An 18,083-nucleotide genomic window follows, 5' to 3' on the forward strand; every position below is an offset into this window, starting at 1 on the left:
GGCCCAGGAGGTTGGCATATTGGGTCTGTTTGTATCTTAGGCCTTAGGCAAGAAGAGATTGTTTTGAATGCTGTGTGACCTCGCTTCGAGATAGCTGCCTGCAGTAAGTTCCGCAGACCCTGAGGAAAGCTCGGGCCTTGGAGAGGCAGACAGCGGAACAAAGGGGGGAGAAACCACTTGCAGGAAGAGATTCGAAGCTGCCCCAACTGGTGCACAGCGAGTTATAGCTTTATCGAATAGTTGTGGCAGACAATATATAGCAAGCTATGCGGTAGTGCAAATGTATAAGTAACTATGTTAATCATATTAATCATATGTTAACCATATATTTGCAGTGATTCAATGACAATATGTCAATATGTTAATCATTAATCAAAGGACAACCGAGTATTTACAGTGATTCAATGTCATGTAATCAATATCTATATTCATATCTCCAGTAGGAGCCTAGCAGTCGAGACATCTTCTGGTAAACTGAGCAGAATGGGTGGACTTTACCTTGCCACCAAGGTGAACCAATAGAATTCGAGAATTGTGTTTGTTATACGTTTGAGCTTGGTTCATTGGTGTTTTGTGACCAATCAGGATTTAGGCACCCTTACTGTGAAGTGGGAGTTATGGTTTATCAACTGGTTGCTCGGGGAGCTCCGGAAGATTTGGTACCAAGTGCCAGTGTGTGATGAGAGTGCTTTGCTGAGTTGCTAGAATAAAAGAGATTTCCTTTACCTCATCAAACTGAGAGGTCCGACTTTTATTCTGAGTGTTATATTTTACATTATTGATTTACATTTAAGAATACACTGCCTGAGTGCTATTCCCAAATCAGACAGTGATGCCATTTGTGAGGACATTCTACACAAGTCTTCTGTAGGCTTGGGTTAGGAGGTGGCAACTGGGTCTTGCCTTCCCTAGCAGCCACTACCGGGCCTTTTTCACTGTAACAGCACTGTATTGATCCTGCTCAGGTTTGATGCCAAATGAATGCCCAGAAACTTCTCTTAGCCCATTTCACCTCAGCCCTTTAAATAATGAGAGGCTGCAAAGGTGGGAGGGGTTTCCTCCTGAAGTCCATGATTAATTCCTTGGTCTTGTCTATGTTGAGATTAAAGTCTGTTTCTCCACAGACAAGGATATTATTGACCAGGTCCCTGTAACCTGACTCGTCCCCCCACCCATGATGGATACGTGTTTGAAGGGCAGGTCCATCTAATTCAGAGCAAATTTACATGACGTGCTGCAGTCTGCTACTCATATACAAAGGTTTAAGAACAGAATGGTGTCCCTGGCTGGAAGGGAGAGCATTTATGTTGAAGTATTGAGAACCACAGAACTCTCCAGCATGATATGTGAGCAACCATCAACCTATAGCAGACAGAACTACAGAAATTGATTAATGTTTCATTTGATTTTCACAAGAGAAAAAAGTCTCACAGAACACCCTGACAGGATGAAAGTTCATGTCAAAGAGTAAATGATAAATCTTGCTGATAACGAGGGAGTGGATCACGCATGAGGTACAGCACCTTATCTGGGAAGAAACGGTGCCTCTTTTAGCTGCTAGATAAACTTAAGGATAATACTGAGTTTGTATGGAACAAAGAGCATAAAAGGGTCAATGTGAAGAAATCGCTTCCAAAAGCCATCTGCTGGACCTGATTATCTTCTACACAACAGCAAAAACTGTACTTCCTCTTTTGAATTCAGAATTACAATGAACAAAAATCTACAAAGGAAAAGGAATTAAGTGAAACAAAAGATCTTTTAACCATTTCAGTTGTTGTAAAAACCATGCAGCACCCACATGAAAACATCCATCTAAACAGCCAGCCAGCCATTTTTTGTATGTGCTTGTCCTGTTCAGCGTCATGAGGGTCTGGAGTAAATGGATGTAAGGCTGGGAACGCATGTACCATTCACATTTACAGCCAATGTGGTAACTCCAATTCACCTCAGCATGTTTGGACTGTGGGGAAAACCGGGTTACCCAGAAGAAACACCATGATGACTTGGGGAGAATGTACAAACTCCATACCCGTGGAACTATGGCACATACTCAGTCTGGTTGCAGAGTTGTAAAGTAACAGTGCTAAGCACTGCACAACCATGCTGCCCCACTAAACAGATATAAATTATTTACAGCTACCAACTGATTTTTTGTGTGTGTAAAGACTCCAGACTTCTGGGTGAGTTGAATGGTTGTCAGCCAGGAACCTTTGCTGGTTATTTAACCATGATATTTTCACTTCATTCAGTTCTGTGACTCGCTGATTTGGTTTATCTTTTGTATCGGTCAGATGACACTTTTAAGAGCCATTAGAAGCCTGGAACGTCAATGCAGAGAAGGTGCATTAATGAGAATCCTTTTTATTACCTAAGTATGCTTACACACAAGGAATTTGCCTTGGAAGTTTTTTTAGTTCACCTTAGTTCCAATCAGTCCTTCAATTAGTAATCCAATCAGGGAGTTGCAGCAAAAACCTGCACACAGCGGCCCTTTCTGTTTAAGATCGCCTACCTAGAGGCCTTTATTGGGCAGTTTGAAGCCTAGGCGAAGTGGGACCTTAGGCAAGCTTCCCCTCCCCCCACATACAGCACAGCTGGTACTGCAGAGGGTGCAAGCAAGCCAACTTCACTCTGTCACAGACAGCATTCTGTCACGATGGGGGTGGGGGGTGTCTTGAGAATACATGACACCATGGATACAGAGCTAGATAACTAATAGCGCAGAGTTGTCAAAATCTTCTCTTCTCATAGTTCTCCCTAAACAAAGTTCTCCACACTGAGGGTAATTTAATGTCACATTAGCCTTTTCAAATGTCACTGAGAAAAGCAGAGGTTTATTAAAATGGAAGTTTGTTTCTGCTCCCCTTCAGCAGGCTTTCTGTAGTTCTGCGAACATCAGGTATCCTTGAGATATACACTACTCACAATATGTTAGGGATATTGTAATGTACATGAGTGCTTCTCCAATTTTCTCTGAATATTAATGAAATACGTAAAAGTTCCATTTGACATTACTAATAATGTGAAAAAGAAACACCATTGTCATTAGCTTAATATTTATTACCCCAAAAATTTAGACAATAACAGGGACAGCCCCAAATAACAAAAATTTACAATGCAAGTAGTGGGTGTTTCCACCATTTACCACAATGACAGCTTGACAGCAACGTTTCATGCTCCTCACTAGCCTCATGATGTTGTCCTGAGGCAATGCGTTCCACTCTTCCACAAGTGCTACACGCAGTTCTGCCAGGTCACGTGGGGGTGGGTACGATCATCCAGTCTCTGCTTCAATTGGTCCCAGACGTGCTCTATGGGGTTCAGGTCAGGGGGCATTGATGGCCATATCATATGAGGCATTCCAACTTCCTGAAGTCGAGCTGTGACAAATCTGCCATGATGGCGGAGCACTATCATCCATGAACAGAAAGTTGGGGGTGAGCTGGCGGAATTGGGGGATGATGATGGGTTCAATGATGTCTCTGAGGTAAGAACGTGCAGTGACTGAGCCATGGACAATAACCAGATCTGTTTTGCGCTGACCGGTGATGCCTGCCCCAGACCTCCTCCACCAAAGCAAACCCTGGGGACCATGTTGACCTCAGCGTATCGCTCTCCTCGCCGTCTCCAGCAACGCTGTCGGCCATCATTTCTGTGCAAGGTGACCCGACACTCATCAGTGAACAGGATGGTAGTCGACTGCTGCATTGTCCAGGTCACATGGTCTTGTGCCCACTGCAAACGTTCATGGCGGTGTCTTGGTGTCAGTCAAGTCACCTGCAATGGTCGTCTGACATTCAAGCCAAAGCGGTGGAGTCGGTTGCGAATGGTTTGTCTGGAGACCGTAGTACCCCGCGTATCTCGTAAACAGGCCTGCAGCTGTGTGGCAGTTGCATAACGATGTCTGAGTGCAGTGGTCCTTAGGTACTGGTCATCGTTGCGGTCTGTCACTCGTGGGGCTCCACTCCTGGGTCTGTCCTGAACTATGCCAGAAGTTCTGTGTCTTGATGCAAGTCTGCTGATGACACTTTGAGACACGCCAAGTTCACGGGCAACATCCGACTGCCTGCCACCGACCCAAAGGCACCATGGCCAGGTGGCGCTGGTCGTCCGTTAAGTGACGTTGTGTGTTCATGGCTGTTTGACTGATGAACTTGGAATGACTTGCTGACAATACCAGCTTTTTATCCCCACAGATTGTTGAAATTGATGCCACAAAAAAAGGTTGTCTTGTGGTATTGGCCCCAATAAGGCACACCAGTACACAATGAGACCATTACATGGAAAACACAAGATGAGGTGTGTATATCACCCCAATACAATTGCCTCCCTATCCCAAAAATGTCTGAAGTGTAACAAACACCTTATGTATGACATCCACCGAGTCTCTCACAATATCCCTAACTTTATTGTGAGTAGTGTCCTTTCAGGTTAGCCTGTACAAATACACTAGGAATACCTAGATTGGGAAAAGATTTTAGCTTAAAGCAGAAGTGGAGGGGACATGACTAAGCATTTTTCTTGGAAACAAAAGGGGAAAAAAGCTGCTTGTCTTTACAGGATGTACTAATCAAAATATCTAATCTCTGGGGATTTGTGATGGGCTGATTTATACCTCTGTCAAGCCTATACCATGACCTACGCAAGTGGCTTATGTCGTTCCAAGCATTTTTACTTTTGTGCCGATGCTCAGCAATTATGCTGATTTTTTGTGTTTGTTTTTGATTCAGTTTAAGATAACGCTGGTCTCAACAAGCCCAAAGCACAAAAACACACTGGTACCATCAATCAACACAGATTAAGCCCAGATTCTAGCTTAAACATTTCTCATTCATTGGATGGAAACTCTAAGGTAGCAGGCAGACAACTTTATTACTTTAATAATGTGCGTATTTAGCTACATAGACAAAAGATATTACAAAGTTCTCCATAGTGAGGGTAATTTAATCAACACAGACACTTACAGTGGTTTTGCTCATTCTGTGGTATGCATTCCAAACTCGGCACAGTGTACAAACCACATTTTTGTTTTGTGTTAATTTGAACTACTCCCATAATTAAATTTGAAGGAAAACATTTGTTTTAATGAGTGTTTTGGAAATCAAAGGTAATTTCATTAAAATAAAAAAATGATCTATCGATTTAAAATAGTTGACATTTTCACCATTGACTAATCTCGGCAGCCCTAGTCTATACTGTTTTTTTTTTTTTTTTTAAATCTTGTAAAGTACAAATAACTTAATGGAAGCGAGTGAGTGTTTTGTAGACCTGTTGCTACGATGCCTAGGGTGGGTTATTTAATGCTAGACATAAATATCGCTTCAGTTTTAACTTGCATTATAAGTATACCAGAGAGCTTTCTTCACTCCCATCAAAATCAAATGCTACCAAGTGGACCAATCACAGTTCTTGCAGTCTGTGAAGCTGTGAGGTGGAATTTCATTGCTGGGGTGATGTGCGTCAGGCCACGGCATAAGCTATGGTACAGGGTCCATGGCTAAGCCTTTCTTACACCGTTGATTGGACACAGAAGTGTATGTGTGTGTGTATATGTGTATATATCAGCCTTTGAGACTGCGAGATGTCATGGCATAATTCAAGATCCGCAGTGATCTATGGTTGACTACACTTTACTGGAGCACTATTTAGGACAGAATCGGCAAACAGACCTTTGACCCTTTGTACACAAATGTGTCTGAATTCCAGTTTGCACACTGCACTCAACTGTTAACTGGATTGTCCCACTGTAACATTCTCTGGTGGCGGTAGAAATTAACCCTAATTCAAAGCCTGCTAGAACTCACCACCAGAGATGAAGCAGGGCTTGTAACTTTAGCAGTGAATGGATTTGTCATGGCAACATGGACGTCTGTACCACAGGTCAGTCAACAGCTGACAATTGCAGATTCACAATTTAGTTTAAAAAAAAAAAAAAAAACACCAGACACAGTGTAAATCTTAAACTATTTAATCATACGAAAACAGAGGTACCACACATGGCATACAAAAGGACAGCTTGAAGAGTTCAGTGTTTTTAGCCCCATACCAAGATCTGTATATACTACTATCAAGACAAAATTAAATCCTGAAACAAAATGCTTGCATGTTCCAAACTCAGTCTACAGAAATCTTATAAAAGGAAACATAAGCATCTAATTTTTTAAACTGTTTTACATCAAAAATCACACAATGACAAAAACAGAAAAGTATTTTTTTTTCCAAAACTCTTGGCTTTTGCCTTCCGATGCTGAATATTATTGAAGGACAGACTTAGTTTGGTCAGATGCAAATTGTAGAAGGCTTCACTTTTGATTTAAATTTTTCACATTGTAAAACAGATCAACATTTTCTTGGTAGAAAAGGCAAAACTGTACAAAACCTAATTTTAAATATAATCCATCACAAATTTAAAAAAATCCCACAGGTTTCACTCAGGAACAAGAAAAAGCAGCTGGAAGTCAGTCGCTACATTGTCTCAGATCAATGAAACAAGGAGTCTAATCTGAATGTCAGTTTGAATTTTGAAATCGGGGATCAGGGATTTCGTTTACAGTCCACAAATTTGTTTTTCCAGTTTTGTACTGGTACTAGCAGTATCCATCTAAAGCCACAGAAAACTATCCATCAAGGACAAACTGATTCAAAATTTCAATGCACTAATTTATATGGTCGGGAATTTATGTTTCCAGCTCGGGGGGGGGGGGGGAAATCCCACTCAAAACAGTTTCATAAGGCATGTGCTCTACAAATCCCTGGTTATAAACAAAGCATTAAAAAAAAATCCACCTTCTAAAAACCATTGCTTTTGACCATTTTTAAGCAGTTGCGGAATGCTGCTCCAAACATTTCAATTTAAGGTCAAATCAAGACAAGTATGAACATAACTGAACTGATCACCAATTCATCAGCATGATCGATACAATACTTTGTGCTGCCAGGACAAAGTGAGTACTCTAACATGGAACACAGAGACAAGAAATCCGTGCCTTTCCAAAGTCACACACATTACAAATTCCAGAAGATAAAGCAGTGTTTCCCATCCAAAAAAAAAAATGCAAAATATGCGAATTGTTCAATTGCAAACACTTATGATGTCTCTCACCTATCAAGCAATACACATTACAAAACACTTTACAATGCTGTTAAACTAAATACTTAAATTTCCTCAAAGCAATAGCCCATAATCTTTAATGACCAGGGTCTGCAATGATAAACATGAGTTACAGTATGGCAGGATGGATGTTTTATTTAGAGTCCCAGCATGAATATATGTGGATTGAAGATTTGGGCACATTCACAGGTTAAGAAGGGGATGGGGGAAAAAAACCTACTGTGATATAGCTGAATACATTACTCACATCAGCCATCAAATAAGTGACTGGAATACTGATCTTCTGAGTGTGATTTAGTCTAATGAAATAGTTGCGAACCTCCTTCCTGAAACGAGCCACACTGTACCCCATACAATGCAAACATTAATTTCATAGACAGTATACACAAATTCATTATATCGGAGCCCCAACATAGTCAACTCACCTGGTAAGAACCTGAATGGCACCCGTTTTGATTAGTCACTGCAACACTAAGTAATCTCAAACACAGAAACAAAACCACCTTTTGTGTTAATGCACGATTAGACTATTGGGAAAGCAACAGGAGGTACAGAAAATGTGACCAAACATGCTAACTTTTGGCACTAGTTTATTCATTTCCAAATTTCTAAACAAAAATAAATCACATTTTGCTGAAGATTTCAGTGCAGTTACCAAAATTATGCATGCAAGATACAGGCTAAACTAATTGTGACAAGTAACTGAATTGTGCCCATTTTAGATTTTCATATCAAACTTCAGACAAATGCTGATTTCCCAACGAAAGCAAATTATGTGCCTGCGGTGGCTGGACACACTAGACAGAAGAGGCAATCCATGTGTCTAATGACATCACTATTTATAGGAGCTCCCAAATGACACATTACAGTCAGCTAGCCTAGCACATTTACAAAGTCATCCTCAGTTTAAGCATAATGACATAACATCCTAAAAAACTTAACAGAATACACAACCACACGCACACACACAAAGTAAATTCTATAAATCTGTTTCTGACAAAAATGAATAGGAAGACTGCTCTAAACACAAAATAGGGAAAAGAAAACCTGTAAACAGGCAAAACTATTACAAAAATTACACTTTTGCAATATCTAGTGGTTACCTTAGGAAGTTCTAGAAAAATAGATTTTTGCTTGTAACAATATTTAAATGTAACTTTATACATTTTTTCTTGAAAGAGCAGTCTTTCTAACTCACTATCAACAGCAATGAAGAGCACACAAAAAAACCAAAAATCCTTGTATAAGCGTCAAAAGTTAAGTGTCAAAAGATGAAAATTTCAAGCATCAGAGAAGCGCAGAGGACAACGACTGGACGATGAACTTTTGACGTCACATCGACATGCTAGGCAAACGATGAACAAACGGGAACGAAGATATCTAGAATGAAACAAAACAACAAGGAGAACAACCTAGTTAAAGCAGCGATGAAACAAGGAAAGGAAAAAAGGAAGATCACAAATGATTATCTTTGCATGGGACTTTACGGGCACACATCCTAAACATTGAACAATTAATGCAGAACAGAGGAAGAGGAGGGGGAGTTATGAGCAACATGCTAAGGAAGCTACAGATGAGAACTGACAGCACACGGTAAGACACCACACAGACTGCCTAATCCACACTGGATCGGGACTTGGTGCAGATATTGCTTTGGAGGAAATTAACTTTCTAAAAAGAAAAATGGCAAAAATAAATCACTGTCAGGGTTGTCAGTGAATAAACTGGTGCTGATTTTAATTGGGAAAAGGTAGCTTAAGTTTGAGTGGTGAGACTGTCATAGAAGTATGTACAAGATAAAGCATTTAAACATTGACAAAGTGCAATTTAAGAGGAACATATTCAGAGTAGCAGATCTGCACTGTATGAATGTGTGAAAATTGATCAGCTAAATTTAGGCCACGCAGATCTGTCAGAAGTTCAAAACTTAATTTTTACAAATGAATTACGTACCCCAACATGGCAATATGCTATAGTACTAAAAGTGTGCGAAGCAAAAAAAAAAAAAAAAAAAAAAACATTTAAGAGACCTGCAATTTTGGCAACATTTTCAAACCTGGGCTTTAAGACCACATTCCGCTTTTTGCCCAAGGACAACTTCTGCTATGTGACAGAATTTGGCACATTACTCGCCCACTAAAGAAGAGTCAGTGTAAGGCTTCCTTATCAGCTTAAAGGCCATGAACGTCACTGCCATCTCATCTATTACAGATTCGTCTGAAATATCAAATAGGTGCAGCCGTATGCAAGAAATTTCAATTACGTATGTAGTGGTAGAACAACATGTATGTCCCCAACCCATCTAAAGCTGATTCAGTCCTTGCTGTTTTCTGGTGAGCGTTATCCGTCTTGTTCATTATAATGGCAGGGGCAGTAGCACTGTGGTGGTCCCACAGAATCTAATATCTAAATATAGACATCCATTTCCAGCTATGATGATTACAACCAAGAATGGTCTGAAATATTTAGCAGCATGGTAAATTCTTCCATTGATAGTATTCAGCCATTTTGACTTGTGTATCAGTAACATCACGGAGTGAAAAGGCTAACAAGTCAATGTCTTGTATCTTGCACACCCAAATGCATTATATATTAATACATTTACCAATTTAAATACTACAATTCTAAAAAATACTGCTGAAGTAAAAGTTTAAGTAAAAATGTTTTATTAATTTAATTCAGAGAAATAATTTACGCAATAAATAGTCTCCAAAACTCTGGAGAAATATAAAACCCTATAAAAATAGAAAAGGCATAATTTTGTAATATACATCTGGACAATTTCCATTTGTATAAAACCCATTTGTATGACCCTGGATGCCTAAGAACTGCTTTAGTTATTACATAACACTTACATCACCAATTTGAAAGATTGTAGATCACGTCAACTTCAATAATAAACACACTTAAAAAAAAATAATAAAAAAAAAATCAGCAGAAAACAATAGGGGGTATGTCTGTTATCTAAAAAGGCCCAAAAGGTAATAGACTAGTTGATGATAAATTTTTTCCTGGTTACCAGCAAACACAAGACAGGAAAGGGGAATTCTATAACTTGAATATGAAAACTGTTGCCATTTTAAAACCTAAATATCCTCCTCTCTCATTTCAACTGGATGTTAGATAAAATTCTGAATTATTGCTGAAAAACTGGTCAAATGTGATGATATTCAGCATCAAACCGCAAAGTGACATTACCACAGCAGAGATAAGCAGTTGAACTTGAACACAAGGAAGTTGGATACTAATCCTCTTTTTGACAGGCAGAAAACTAGCAAGAACTCAAAGGCAGATAATGTCAGACAGGACCTAACTAGTGAGGTGTTCTGCAAAATCTTCAGCCATTTATATGAAAAGAAAAGAAAAAACTCATTGTGGATCCCTGAACAAAAGTGCAACAAGTGCTCAGCAAGTATGTGTAGGTCTGTGTATCTGTGTGTGTGTCTATATTAGAGTGGGACATAGTACACGCGAGCCAAACACCACCTCATTACAAAACTACCAAGACTGAGCAAAGTGGCAAACCAGGGTTTAGAAAAAATAAAAAACATCAGCCTACTACCCCAACTCTAAACAGTCTTCAGCATTAGGTAAAATACTTCAGTGAATAGACAATACATTCTAATGACTAAAAGCCTCATAGCATCATAGAACTCATTAAATTTCATGTTAAACAGTGAAAAATATAGTGACTTCTGCATTTGAGGAGTTGTCTAGATGTCCCCTGGACTGCTCTGAAATATAATTTAGGGTTTGGACAACCCTTGATTAACATGGGGAAAAGGCAGTTTGTGGGAAATCTTGCGTTACTATAAATGGATGGGACTAATCAGTTCGGTAACAAAACTCAATGTAAAATGATGATCCAACCAATTGCAATCTGGGGATAATAACAGCATTAATATTTTGGCTACAGGGTTCCATTTGTATAACACCTTTTAGACTTCTACTGTTACAAAGCAACCTTATATCATATGGCATCTTAAGAAAACATCAGGGTTTTTTTTCCAGTTGAAAACCACAACAAAAGTAGTACCCATTTTCAGTGAACAAATACCTTAATATTAACATCTGTCGCGTTTCATTTTTTTCTTCCTTCCCTGCCAACACAGTGAACTAGAACCCCAGAGGAATGTAGCTAGGTTTGTGTAATACTCAATGGGGCTCTCACACCACACTCCACTTACCAGAAAACATTTTATAACAAGTCCATTCGAGAGAAAAAACACTCAGTATGGCTTGCTATCATTTTTGGAGCGCTTCAGCTGAACCTTCAGTCGCTTCATGCCAATCTGGAAACCGTTCATTGACTGAATTGCAGCCTGAGACGAAACTGGATTGTCGTAACTTACAAAGCCTGAAAAGAGAAAGGGAAGTTGTCACACTAACAACTCTGCACAGACTATTCTTCGGTGTACTGATTTAGTCCGACACAAGTGGGCAATTTAAATCTGAAATGCTGACTGAAATGCAACTGCTTCATGTTTTAACACTCACAGGGGGCACCAGTCGCACTACTCACTTTCAAGAACTACCTTAACACATAATCATTCCATTTGTGCTATCAGGTCTGACTGCTTATACTGAAACCAGCACAGCATGTTTAGAGTAATGTTCTTCCCTTTGAGGCTTAACTTACATATGTTGTTCTCTATTTCACTTACCAAAACACTTGCTAAGGTTGGTCTGCTTGTCTATGAACACCTTGGCAGAAATGACGTTGCCGAATGGCATGAACATCTGGAGCAGATCCTGATCTCCAAACTCCTGGGGTAGGTGGTAGATGAAGAGGTTGGCACCTTCGGGACCTGATTTTTAAACCAAGCAGGAAGAAAAGCCAACAACCATCAAATGTTGCTAATATTTAACCTTTTGAGAAGATCTTATCAAAACTGATAAACCACAAAGTTGCATAATTAGTGCAATAATTTGCACTAATGATATTAGGAATCACCTACAATAAGTGTTGCAACTGTGTAATAATTAAGAAGTCTATGAACCTCAGTCTCTGGGTCTTACTTGTGCTTGCAGCCCATTGGAAAGAAGATAGTCGTAAGTAGAGGGTGACAAAACACTGAGACCCCTACCCCCTCCACCCCCAGGAAAGGACTACTGCCATAGCATGATACACACCAGCATACCATTATCAACACTTTACAAAGGAAGAGTAAAGAAGGGCACCAAATAAAAGCCAACTTCAAACATTTGGAATGAATCATCACTGCGACAAACAGATCGAAAAGCCAGCTAACACACACCTTCCTTCTGGCTGCCAGCAGCACCCATGTTCTGCTGGGAGAGTAAGTTCTGGTTGTAGAGGCTAGGCAGGGCAGCTGCAGCATACTGCTGAATGCCTGAGTATGCCTGGCTCAGCGCCTCCATTGTGCTGCCTGTACCATTAGACAGGCCCCCACTGCCAAGCCCACCATTCAGAGCAGCCATTCCTGTAGGTTCAGGACAGGGTGAGATTCTGACAGTCAAAACAGGCTATCAATCAGACAGCTGTCATTTTTGACCGTCTGAGGTCTAGGAGCAGGGAACACACTTTCACTGACTGGGGCTGGTTGGACATTTCATTCAATATCATAAACTTAATGGCAAATAATTTCTTATATATTTGTTTGGCAATGAACTCATCTTAATATTAGTGTACTTTGTAAATATGTCAGATTTATGTGAAGTTTGCAATTTCACAAAGTATAGACATTGCGAAATGCAGTTCGGAACATTTACGGAAACAACAATATAAAAGTACATAGTAAGCAATGGAGGAAGGTTGTTTTGATTCCAGATATCTTATCACCAAAGTCTTGGCTACACAAAGATGACTAAATGGTGTAGTTGCAACATTTAGTTGGAAAACCTAACTCATGGCACAATTTCTGGCTCCTCGCATTAAAAATGTAGCAACTTTCATGTATATGCATGAGCCATTCACACCTGGCTACATCCCCCCCCTTTTTTATGGCGCTGATTGGGATGTATCTGGAATTGTGTTTCACTGTTGCGTTGTTCATCAAATTACCATGCGAATGCGATTTGAATATGCGCTAATGCGCCTATTTAGAATGTGAGTAGTGATCTTCAGGTGAGGGCAGCACTACACGCCCCCGACGCAGGTAAAACAAAGGTGACATGGTTTACTTTTTTGCCCATTTAACCTAATTTCAAAAACTTTAATACTTCCGACAATGGACGTTTTGGGAAAAAAAGACAGATTACGGATTTCATATTTCTACAATAAGATTTCAGTGAGTTATGAACTGAAATACACGACAAAGATACACGGCTTCGCCAACAATGCCATCGACCCCAGAGGCTTAAAAAGACGTATTTGACTCCTATACTGTAACTGGGCTGATGTGGACAGCATTGTATAACTTGCATACTGCCACAGGTCCTTGGCACCACTCTTGAAGGCAGAAACTTATGTCATGTTGGATTCATATCCAAGCATGTATTCATGTTACATTCTGAATAAAATTCACATAGCAGAGCCACAGGGAACGCACTTCACTCTGCAGATGAGCCTAAACGTCTGGAGCATCCAAGAGTTTCCCTGGGACACCTGCCATGCTCACCTGCGAGAGACCCCATGTTGAGTCCAGCCCCAGCTCCTGCTGCGAGGGACTGAAGGGCCCCAAGGGAGGCCATGGGGTTAACTGAAGAGTTGGTGCTGGAAGTCGGAGATGACCCTGCTGCAGACACAAGGAAAGACCTGAGAACTGACAATTATGACAATGTAAGGTATTCACATCTACCTGGGGGACGTGTTGCAGGGAAACAGAGAAGCTGGAGATAAGAGGAGCAATTCAGAACCAAGGTTATCATTAACAAATAAAATGAAACTAAAAATCGCAAATGACACATGAAAGCTAAACTGGAATTAAAACAAAACTTCCAAACTAATAAGAATAGAAATGAAAATTGACCAATATTTAAACTATGAATATTCAAAGTTATCGTCAATCAGCTAATGACATTACTACTACAATAACGGAGATAGTTGCGCTGAATGATCAGCCATTTTACATAGTGCAAGACGAGGCATTTCATTGGCTCATTCACCACTCAGAAGAGGTCAAAGTACAAGCGTGTGACGCATTTCTAATTCATTATTGAATCTGGTTGACATATCGAGCTTTCATTTTCCACAGAATAAAAATGATGCAAGCTTATTTTGCTAATACCTGTAAGCTTGGGGAGTTAAATGCACCTATCTGCAAAGGTACAAGCACAATATGTATCTGTAAAATTACCTTGTTTGGAAGATCGGTACATGAAAACTAAAACGACCTTGAAGCGAATTCACTGAATGGTGCACAAACGCAACTGCAGAGCTACATCCTATCCAAGGAAATTCATTCAAATTCAGGTCATTCTATACTTTAGGCTAAGTGGGTTTAAATGAAGAGGGAAACAGTTTGACCAACACATTTGAGTTTTCCAAGGGGACCGCTTGCTGTCAGGGTGTTGTGCCTGTGCTGTCTCTATGCCATACCTGAGCTGGTGAGCACGCTGAGTGGGCTGCTGGAAGTGGTTAGTGCACTGGAGCCTGTGGGTGTGGACTGGGCGGCGCTGGCTGCGGCCGCTAGGGCTGCCAGGTTCTGCATAGCATTCAGGCCTGGAACAGTGTGCCGGGAAGCATGCTTACTCATATGGGCAACTGCAGAGCATGCATGCATATGCAGTTTACAGGAGCAGAGAGGCCCAGACCATCATAGGTTTAAAATCAGCAAAGTTTAACATGACAGCACAAGACCAAACAGTTTCACTTGTGCTTTAGTGTCATGAGCTCCCCAACGCGATACCACAGACACACAGGACAGGAAGCAAACAGGTATCCCAAACTACAGCAGAGGGACACTGTCCTGGGAGCTGGTCTCAATCAGCAGGGTTAACCCCCTGTGGAGCAAGCAGGGAGCAACCTGTGTGTGGTAACCACACATTTGGGAGGGGCCTTAAAAATCTACAGCCTGACATGGGGGGAGGGGGAATGGAGACAGGAGGGGAGGTTTCTACCTGACATGGGATGCAAGTTGTTGAGTGTGTTCCCAGAAGAGGCGGACTGGAGAAGCTGCAAATAAAGCTAGACATTACACCAAAACAGAGAACAGAGAACGTTAGGACTGCTTCCACTCTGGTGAATACTGGAGGGGGAGGGGGAGAGACAGAGAGAGAGAGAGAGAGGGAGAGAGAGAGAGCTGCTGAAGGAAGAGAGGCAGAGGAAACAGGGAACAGCCAGAAGGAAGAAGAGGAAGAGAGAAGAGGGAGACTTCCACAGCACACCCATGGAGCAGCACTAACAACAAACAAGGCCTAACGTCTATGCTGGACTGTGCGATGGTGTGAGGGCCTAAAGGGAATGGCCAAAACCCAAATCAGGATAAACCTGGAGATCATTCTGAAATCTAGATTGCTGGAAGAAGCCACTGTCCAACATAGGCATGCAGCCACAGTGGCAAAAACACATTCACTAAAATTAAACAGTGAGTACAAACAGAAAGGGGACCGCACTGGCTTTCCATGTGCAGCGATTTAACAGCTGTTTTAAAGTCTAGTAGGGCAAAAATTACATGTATTATGTACCAATGCTTACAGTTAAAAAGATGCAAATTATCTGAGCTATGATGAACATCTCACTGTTGGAGCTGTCAGCCATCCAGGCTTTAAAAAAACGAATCTCCAGAGTAGCAAGCATTTTAAATCAAATGGTAGTGTTTACATTTCAAAGCCACCTACAGAGCAACCAAAACTCAGTCCCTTAATACAGTTCCTGTTAAACCACGGAGTAGCGGGAGCAGGACTTACTGCGAGGTACTGCGGCCCGAGTGAGTTCAGCCCAGTCAGGTTCCCCCACATAGATGCAGCGTTGAGCTGCTGCATCTGCTGCTGGAGTTGCTGGGCAATGCGCTTCTGCTCCTTGTCCTTCTGTGTGTCAGCGAACTTTACCACGATGGGGGAGGAGCAGCCCTGTAGGCAGAAAGCAGTCAGGCAGGGAAGGGGGTAGTGTGCTTTGGGTATATGGGTCTCTGAGGAAGTCGAAAGGCTAACGCATTAAGGAGAAAGATCTACCATACACCGACACACAAGCAAGCCTGTACGAGTTCAAGAAGGGAACAGGGGATGACAAACCACAGACTCCAGAGGGAAATCTCGGTGCTGTTCTATTTGTGTGAGAGCTCTCTGGATGGCACCGTCCATTCCACCCTTACCTCCATTGTCTGTGACTGATGCATTGCTTTAATGACTGTCTGTGCCATCTGCCTTGCCGTATAGGTGATGAAAGCACAACCTGCAACATACGTACTTGTGAGTGTCCCTCACTGACCTCCCAAAAAAAGTTATGGTAAAAGTGAAGCAGGCTGTTAATTGTGAGGTGGCCACCTTACCGCGGCTCAGTCCATCAGGACCACGCAATATTCTGCACTCCTCAATCTGCCCATATGGTGAAAACATAATCCTGATGTCATTCTCATTGCACTTCTTTGAGATCATTCCTATAAATAACTTTCTGTCTTCCACCGCTGAAAACAAGCCAGAAACACATCGAGTCATTATCACAGTTAGAAAATGATCATAAAGAATACTGACCACTTACACTCAGGCCACTGAAGCATTCAGCTTTTGTGCAGTAGCTCCACTAACATGAAAGTCAAATCCATTACTTCATGAAAAGCACAGGACATGATCGGCTACACATGTAATAAAAAGTACTCAAGCCTATTTTTTTAAATTTAAAAATCCTCACTGATGTGTTGTAACTGGAGGAATCAACTGACTGCTCACATACAACCTGTAAAGAAATGTTTCCCTGGACTGGTTTTACTGTTAAAGCAACGAGTAAATTTATCATCAGGACTATTTGTGTATACATGTGCTTCACTGAGAGGTTGGCTATAAATCCATTTTCCTTTTAGGGCCCATTAAAAAAAGAGCAGAGTCTGCAAACTGCTTCTGGATTTCTTTCTCTGCAGCCAGGCTATTCCCCCAAGTGCAGCTTTGTTCCACTTGCAGCAAATTTATGTTTACCATTGTTCTTCTCACTGTCTGCTGGCTTCATCTGGATTGGGTGATGCATCTGCAAAAAAAAAGACTAAACTGTGAAGTGAACTTTACAATTAAATTTACAGGAACTCTGACAGCTAATGTTCTGCTATAAATCCAGCACAATTCATAAACAAAAGAGCAAGTTAAAAGCTTAAACTGTAGAAGTCCAAAATTCTGCAGGTTGTATCTAAGTAGGGGTCAGCAATATAGCTAAAAAATATTTATTAGTCATAATTGATGAGTTTTTTTTGTTTACAAACCGACCAAATCGGTATGTAATTATGTTATTTTACCATTTCACCACTTAACCAGCAATTATATCCTCATTGTTAAATTATAATAGTAAACTTAATTAAGGGGTGTAAAACACTGTATATGAACAGGTGTGGATAAATTTGTTGGTACCCTTCTATGAAAGAACCCACAATTGTCTGAAATACCTTGAATGACCAAAGTAAATGATTTAAAGTAATAAATCATTGTTTATTTTATATTTAATAAAATCAGTCTTTGCTTTGGAGTTTTGACTTCAACAGAATATTTTAAACACCACAAATAAAAATTGCATGGACAAAAGGGATGGGACCCACAACTTGGTATTTTGTTGCACAACCGTTAAAGTCAATCTATGCACACAAGAAATTCCTGTAGCTCAAGTTTTTGTATCTCTCAACAGGTAGTTTGGCACATTCTTCCTGAGCAAACTTCTCCAGTGGTGTCAGCTTTGGAGGGTGACTTCTCCACACTGCACGTTTCAGTTCTTTCAATAGATGTTTGATAGGATTCAGATCTGGGCTCAGGGGGCCACTTCAGAATAGACCGGCGTTTAGTTCTTAGCCATTCTTGGGGGCGTCAGTTGCGTGTTTTGGTGTGCTATCCTGTTGGAGAACCCACGACCTGTGACTGAGACGGAGCATTC

At 40.9% G+C, this 18,083-nt stretch overlaps 1 protein-coding gene across 4 annotated transcripts in view; it reads right to left on the reverse strand.

The window, feature by feature from the left end:
* Positions 1 to 5,955: 5,955 nt before the first annotated feature.
* celf1 (cugbp, Elav-like family member 1) overlaps positions 5,956 to 18,083 on the reverse strand; it is a 33,111-nt gene continuing 20,983 nt past the window's right edge. Inside the window, exons 4-14 of one of the 4 annotated variants that reach the window (XM_048973101.1) lie at positions 17,147 to 17,195; positions 16,507 to 16,641; positions 16,330 to 16,409; positions 15,926 to 16,087; positions 15,137 to 15,191; positions 14,616 to 14,738; positions 13,696 to 13,809; positions 12,373 to 12,558; positions 11,779 to 11,922; positions 11,302 to 11,471; positions 5,956 to 8,494 (exon numbers count right to left, since the gene is read on the reverse strand). In XM_048973101.1, coding sequence (XP_048829058.1) covers positions 11,344 to 11,471; positions 11,779 to 11,922; positions 12,373 to 12,558; positions 13,696 to 13,809; positions 14,616 to 14,738; positions 15,137 to 15,191; positions 15,926 to 16,087; positions 16,330 to 16,409; positions 16,507 to 16,641; positions 17,147 to 17,195 — 1,176 coding nt within the window. In that variant the 3' untranslated portion in view covers positions 5,956 to 8,494; positions 11,302 to 11,343. Of the gene's footprint in view, positions 8,495 to 11,301; positions 11,472 to 11,778; positions 11,923 to 12,372; positions 12,559 to 13,695; positions 13,813 to 14,615; positions 14,739 to 15,136; positions 15,204 to 15,925; positions 16,088 to 16,329; positions 16,410 to 16,506; positions 16,642 to 17,146; positions 17,196 to 18,083 lie in introns of all 4 variants that reach the window. The other 3 variants (XM_048973100.1, XM_048973099.1, XM_048973098.1) reach the window with 3 other exon arrangements.

The sequence above is a fragment of the Brienomyrus brachyistius genome, chromosome 13, assembly GCF_023856365.1.
Source record: "Brienomyrus brachyistius isolate T26 chromosome 13, BBRACH_0.4, whole genome shotgun sequence".
In the NCBI taxonomy this organism is placed as follows: domain Eukaryota; kingdom Metazoa; phylum Chordata; class Actinopteri; order Osteoglossiformes; family Mormyridae; genus Brienomyrus; species Brienomyrus brachyistius.